At 33.3% G+C, this 7709-nt stretch overlaps 1 protein-coding gene across 2 annotated transcripts in view; it reads left to right on the forward strand.

Annotated features, from left to right (window-relative positions):
* The window catches only part of LOC106877357 (polycystin-1), a 144523-nt gene that overhangs the window by 130066 nt on the left and 6748 nt on the right, over window positions 1-7709 (forward strand). For both annotated transcript variants that reach the window (XM_052967101.1, XM_014926242.2), the window contains exons 32-35: window positions 413-685; window positions 2275-2506; window positions 3221-3495; window positions 4369-4489. In XM_052967101.1, the coding sequence (XP_052823061.1) occupies window positions 413-685; window positions 2275-2506; window positions 3221-3495; window positions 4369-4489 (901 nt within the window). The remainder of the gene's footprint in view (window positions 1-412; window positions 686-2274; window positions 2507-3220; window positions 3496-4368; window positions 4490-7709) is intronic.

The raw sequence follows: 7709 nt of genomic DNA on the forward strand, positions 1-7709 counted from the left end.
CTCACACACACTTGTGCATGCACTTAAAAACAGTATATATTTTATATATATACTGCTTTTAAGGCGGTGAGCTGGCAGAAACGTTAGCACGCCAGGCGAAATGCTTAGCGGTATTTCCTCTGCCGCTACGTTCTGAGTTCAAATTCCGTCGAGGTCGACTTTGCCTTTCATCCTTTCGAGGTCGATTAAATAAGTACCATTTACGCACTGGGGTTGATATAATCGACTTAATCCATTTGTCTGTCCCTGTTTGTCCCCTCTGTGTGTAGCCCTTGTGGGTAGTAAAGAAATAACACACACACACACACACTCACACACACTTGTGCATGCACTTTAAAGCAGTATATATTTTTAAAAGTATTTCCTATGTTGGTAATTTCTATTTTGTAATTCCTTCTGTTTGGTGCCATAGGTTGATCGGATTATTCCTGTTGCTGGAAAAGAACAACTGTTGAATTTCTCACACATGTTTGCTAAGCGAGCCCAGAAGAATTTGGGAGATGGACATCTTTGGTTCTCTGTCATTGGACGACCCCCTGGCAGTCCATTTACCCGGCTCCAACGTGTATCCTGCTGCCTTTGTCTACTATTCACATCAATGTTTGCCAATGCTTTATACTATGGCAAAGAGTCTGGTGGTGGTGGAGGTTTCTCATTTGGCCCTTTCTCAATGTCTATAGAAACGGTAAAAAGAAATAAATTTATTCAAGTTGTTTTAAAGAGATATTTTTTACATGATAAACATGTATCCAAATTTTGTTGTCAAACAATGATCAATCATGTTCTTTTTTCTAATAAATAATATTGTGTTATTCTCTGATTGCACCTCAAACTATGTGAAACTCATCTTTAGTTTGAAATATTGTACGATAATAAAGTAAAACTATATGCTAAAAGACTAATTTTGGCACATGTGTCACAACCATATGTGCATGACATGGTGATTTCATATCAAGATTAACAGCATATGACCTTGCAGGTGGAGTCCAGTTAAAATTTTCTTCCAGTTGAGTTGCCCAACCTCCTCAAAAGGTCCCTGAATAAGGTTTGTTTTAAGGATGATGAATGAAATACCCATGTTTCCAGAAGTGAATTATTCAAAACACAAAGAATTCCTCTCCACACATGGCTATGATGCTCCCCCACTACTTCTGCTTGTGATCAGAGATGCACATATTGTTAGCTACTAAGAAACATGCTCAACTGGTTAAGGTCAAACAACTGACAAGCAAATCTGTGGTATTGAGCAGAATATTTGGTTTAGCCAATCTTTTACACCAAGACAAAAAACATGTACATGATAAGACTTCCAATAAGTTAAGATCAAAAGCCATGAGAGCCACTGCCTGGTACTGCATCAGAGCATTTATTATTATTATTATTATTATTATTATTATTATTATAAATTTCTTGTACTTTTAAAATATTTTGAACAAAACAATATATTATCAGATTTATCTACTTTAGAAAGCATAAATAGATTTACAATTATAAGCATTTCTTGTAAACCTATTTTCAAACCAACACTTCTATAAACCAATATTAAGTTTAGATTTTAAAAAATTATAAAAGAAGGGAAAAAATTTTTTTTCAAATACTCCTCTATAGGAATATAACACTTAAACACTAACAAAAACATTTCAGAAACAGCTATGCTGATAATCTTCATGCATCAGTTTTCTAAAATGTTGCTATCTCTAATGACATATGGACCTATTCTCAATTATACTGATTTTCAAATTTATTATTTTTATGAAAGTCATTACAAAATGATTTTTAAAATTATTAGAAAGGAATCTCAAGAAAGACAAAAAAAAAAAATTATTATTGTTATTGACAAATAAATTAGCAAGTATACATTAGTGACAGAGGCAGTATTAAAACGGAGAGATAATATCTACCCCCACTTAAATGTGCATGTTCTGACAGAACAAGCTTTACTGTGATAGTTACTATGAGAGAAGCTCCCATATTGGCTTTTGGTGCAAAATATACTCTTGTTTATATTGCCAGTGATATAAACAAGTGTGCATTTTGTACTGAAAGCCATAGTAAGAGTTTCTCTCTTGGACCACAGTATAGCTTGTCCCAATAGAACAGCCACATTTAAGGGAGGATAAATAAATTAGCATATTATGACTTTACAATTTTATCAACAAAAATCTTTATTATAACAGAAACAAAGTTTCATTTTTACCATCAAACATTTTGAAATTAATGCTTAATCAAGAATGTTTATAAGTGTTAATGGACCATAAAATATTTTTATTTTAGATATCTATGGGATTCGTGAGCAACCTAATCGTCCTTCCGGTGAACTTAATAATCGTAACTTTGTTCCGTAAATCAAAACCCCGAAAGGAAAAACCATCCCGAATAGAGCAAGCCTTAAAAGAAAGTAACGAAACACCCACAATAACATCAGTAAATGATGTTCAACCTCTTGTAATGACTGGTTGGGATGACATGTCCAAAAGTCAAGCAAATCTAATTGGTTCAGATAAAGGTCAGTGTAGTCATATTCTGTTGTTAATAATATTGCTTTATAGGGTGGTGAGCAAGGAGAATCATTAACACACCAGGCAAAATGCTTTGCAGCATTTAGTCTGTCTTTACATTTTGAATTCAAATTCCGTCAAGGCCAATTTTGCCTTTCACCCTTTTGGGGTTGATAAAATAAGTACCAGTTGAACACTGGGGTCGATATAATTGACTTATTCCCTCCCCTGAAATTGCTGGCTCTGTGCCAAAATTTTAAACCAATAATATTGCTTTATAATGAATTCCTCCAATACACAAAGCCATTATTTCTAAGAGAAGGGTCAAATCAGCTGACTACAATAAATTACTGGTACTAATTTTATTGATAGTGGAATGATTTGAAATTTTATTGAATGATACTGGGACTAATTTTATCAATACTGGAATAATTTAAAATCAGAAACTCAAATGAAAAGTCTAAAAGCCAGAAGGTAGCTACCATTTAGTGAATGAAATAGACTATGTTATCACCACTGTAACTTCATCCGGAGATGTGAGCTCAAAGAAGGAGCAAAAAAATAACTGATAACACTTACTCAACTTTACAGTTTGATGCAGAAAAGAAATATATACTGAGATTAATTAAATTGAATCTAAAACATCTGATCAAATATTGATAATTATGTTGTTATTGATATTGGTTATTCCAGTTTGATGCACTTCTTTGTGATTGTTTTAGATTTGAGCCGACCGGGAACATCTATGTCAAGACCACATACTCCAGCAATTCGAAAAAAAGCAAGCGGCAATGATGACAAGAAAAATAAAAAGAAGTTCCTGTTTCCTTGGTGGTGTCGAATCATCTCTTGGATTCTTTTGTGGCTCACAGTTGCTGGCAGTTGCGCTGGTGTCACATTTTACGGAATCACTTTTGGAAACGAGAAATGTACCAAATGGATTTCATCCATGTTGATATCTTTCTTCTCTTCAGTATTCATTACTGAACCAATAAAAGTAAGTAAAGTACAATAAAGACTATGTAGCCTGCTTAGAAAAATCACTTGGCTTAAATGGAAGAGCTCTATGTTGTTGCTAGACATGCTAGAAATGGTAGCCAAATTTCCTGAAAATTATAAATATCATTGTAAGTAAGGAATAACACATTAGATAATATATTCTTTGATAATAGATTCAAGCATAACCTGTCTGTCAATTTAAAAAAAACAATAGATGGAATTTTTATACTTGAATGTCTTTGATCACATATCTACTTGATTATGGCTGACTTAGTGTTAAACAGTATCTCCAAAAGCATTAAATTTTCTGTTCTGTCCTTCATACTTATTAGATTTTGAGGTCCATTCAAGAAAAAAAAAGTTTATTTATTCAAGAAAAGAAAAATTAACAATGGCAACTAAACCAGATATTCAAATAACTTGAATAAATCTTAGAATTTTGTATTGCTATAGACATTCAAATAAATCAAAACAAACAAACTTAGTTAATGGATTTATAAAAATTGATCAGTGTTGTTGTATTGGTCCAGTCAAGTACCAATCATTTACTGTTCTGGTCCCAGGTCAACTCTGATTAAGTAGGCATAATGTTTCTCTTGTTAAATTTTCTCACGTGTCCTTTTTTTAACATGGCAGGATATGTTGTGAAGATAAGTTGGTTATTAAACATAGCATGTTGAGTAACTGTGAAGAGGTCCCTTCATTGGCTCAAACTGATGAGTATAGATTAATTATCAGGGAAATAAAAAATAGAAGTGATCCAAAATAAGGCAAATGTAATTCTAAGTTCTATTAAAATCTGTCTTTGGCAATGTTTGTTAAAAATATTCTTTTCTCACAATATAATCTTTAAAAATGATAATACACTCAGGTCTTTGGCATGGCAATTCTGTTGTCATTAATCTTGAAAAAACCTGCTGAAGAAGAGGAAGAAGGAGAAGATGAAACACTAGAAATGGGAGAAGATGAAGAATTTTTGCATTCAGCAAATGGTAAACAACTTGTTTTAATATATTACTGTGTAAACTTGCAGAGTATATTGTTGTGTTTATACTAAATCTTTTCAATATTGCACAAATCATCTGAACAACAGAAACCAGAGAATATTTAAAAAAAAACTGAAAACAGAATTAGTACAATATTCAGGAAAATTTCTAAATAGTCACGATGTGAATGCTTGCACTGTGACTCTCACTTTCTATATGAAAATTAGTCCATAGTTTCGTAGACACTTCTTTTTACAAATAAAATAAAATTTGACTGCTTTGATGAGTCTTAAGTATGAGTCCCTAGATGCAGTATAGCAAGACATAAACATCAAACAATCACACCTTTAACCCTTTAGCATTTAAACCAGCAATATCTGGCCAGAATATTCTACCTGTTTTATGTTCAAACTAGTCAGATCTGGCCTCTCACACCAACCCTAGAATATCATTCCATAAATTAACAGTTACCTCATCAAACTTTCAAAGCTACAAAATAAAGCAAGACTAATTCAAAACGATGTAAATAAATAAGCATTACTTTTGACAGAATAATGTGAATGCTAAAGAGTTAACTGACCACTCAATACTTTAGAGATGTAGCCATTCCAAAAGGTCAATGTACGCTTGTTTGCTTCACTTCTCAACTCCTAATGAAGTAGAAAAGGTACTGTCATGGAATGCCATGCATCAGTTTTCCCCAACTGTCACAGCCATGTGCTAGTTCTTGGGTTTCTGATAATGATTTATCTCTGATTATTTTACTTTGTCTGCCTCTTTCTTTTTTTCTCACTCTACAACTCCTTGAAGAGTTGTCTTTGCAAGGTTCCTCGGCCTTGTTACATGGCCATACAATTTCAGCTTCCTTTTCACCTAGGTATGATAAAGTTTCATGCTAACCAATGTAGTGCTGCATGGTTTCATGGACCTGCTTGTCTGTGATGTGGTTCAAGTAGGAGATGCCTAAAATATTGTAATAGCATCTTGTTTCTAGTGATTGTATCTTCTTTCTCTGTATCACTTTTGTATCTTGGTGATAGTTCATGTCTCACATACAAGATGGAGAGGACCAGTGTACAAAATGTCCAACCATACTTTGTGGTGATGTTTCTATCTCTCTATATTGTCCTGAGTTTGGTTACAGCAATTCTTTATAGAATTCTTCAATGTGGTTATCATCATAGTTTGTTATGTGTGTGTAGGAGGGCTTTGCTTACACATATACTGCTGTACTGTTGAAGGACTTTGCCTGCAGGCAGAGGGCCTACACGACATCAGTTGACATTGATGGACTAGTCGATTAAGAACCTCACATCTTTTACATGGCTGTTTTCCTCTCCACTGAAATAGAGTACGTGACACCTGTCTGCATTTCTTCAGTGCGTTTCCATCTAGTTTCAATGAACTCAAAACAGTACCAGTTGTACTTCTACATCTAATGCAGGAGTTCTTTCTGATTTTTAATTTTTCAGCATACTAACATTCTATGCTGCTTTTGTAATATTCTGTCAACCATGGATCTTTTTTGGTGACTCAGTGCTGGTGATAGAATGATTAAATGTTCATTTTTAATGTGTTGTAAGTGTTCCTATAAAGGAGTTATATCTCAATTTGACCATCATAGAGCAGGTGTTTGGTATATAAATACTTGGTGATGCCTATTCTACTCCAGATCTATCTACAGCTGATTTCTTCCAATTAGGCTGTTTCATTTTGTTTGGAGACTTTTTCTCCTCTGACTGGTGACTTTGTTATGGAAGTTAATCATCCATTGTTGATGTGCCAACATAACCATTTTGTTAGTGACCTGAAGCAATTTACTGGGTAATGGTGCTCAGGCTCACACATGAAAGATTTAGGAGGTGGATATAAACCAGTGATGTCTATCTATCCTGTGAATTAAAGAGCAACATACCAGTTACCAGTCATCACAGGTATTACCACTATCTGGAAACTCCCAGTTCCCTCATTTGCACACTGTAAACAGAATATTTACCAACTATAACCAGCTGCTTACAGTAGTAGAAAATATGTACCACTTTTAGAGGAAAGCATAACATAAAATGTTATTAGAATAAAATTTCAAAAAAGGTTAATTAACTATAATAAATAATGCACATTTTTTGCTTGTTGCTATGTTAATGTTTAAGTAAATAAAACAATAGATAATAAAAAATTATAAAAAAGCAAAGAAAAAATAAGTTGTCACTTTTTGTTAGTTGATAACATTTAGCAATGCTGCTTATTAATGTATTATTTGCATTAATTATAGAAATTTTTGACTAGAAAATATTTTCAGTAGGATATAATGGAGATGCCTATCAAAATGTATTTGGAGAGTAGAATAGAGGTAATGTTTTGCTGCAATATGTAAATAAATGTATTTTATAACTTACTACCCACGTTAGAAATTTTATATGTCACGAGAAATTAGCTGCTTTATTTGGCATAAACAAATTTTGATAAACAGCTATTACAAAAATGTCAGAAGAATGATTTGAAGCACTGAGACATAATGTGTATGTATTATGTATACAAAATACAACCAGTGCAGCTTTAACAATTGTGAGGCTTATTGTGCTCATATGGTGTGAAAAACCAAAATTGCTGCAAATGAAGTAAAGTAAATTAAAGCCTTGAATATTTGTTATTTTCTTCTTAATTTACAAATCATAAATAATGGGGATAATTTTGACTGTACACACATATATCTCCAGGTCAACCCTGAACTAGCAGGCCAAGGGTCAAAGATTTTTTTTTCTTATTAAAGATAATGGATAGTAATTTGAGAGTATTTGATTATTATTTCTAGCTAGTCAGTCAATCATGTGGAGGATCTCATGTTGGTGACTATAGTTGGTGTTTATATGGATTTAGCTTATTTCATTATTATTTTGATGATTAAGGCAGTGAACTGGCAGAGTGGTTAGCATGCTGGATGAAACGCTTAGTGGTATTTTACCCGTTGCTACGTTCTGAGTTCAAATTCTGCCAAGGTTGACTTTGCTTTCATCCTTTCAGGTTCGATAAAATAAATACCAGTTGAACACTAGGGTCGATGTAATTGATCATCCCCATCTCCCTCAAGCTGCCCTTGAGGCAAAAATTTGAAATAATTACACTGGTCAACAAAATTAAATGTATTATACTCATTATGAATGCAAACCAACTTTTTAGTGTTGTCTTGAAGTTGACATCTTTGAGTACTTCTCTAATTTGGGGTCCA

This window comes from Octopus bimaculoides, chromosome 4 (assembly GCF_001194135.2).
Source record: "Octopus bimaculoides isolate UCB-OBI-ISO-001 chromosome 4, ASM119413v2, whole genome shotgun sequence".
Classification (NCBI taxonomy): Eukaryota; Metazoa; Mollusca; class Cephalopoda; order Octopoda; family Octopodidae; genus Octopus; species Octopus bimaculoides.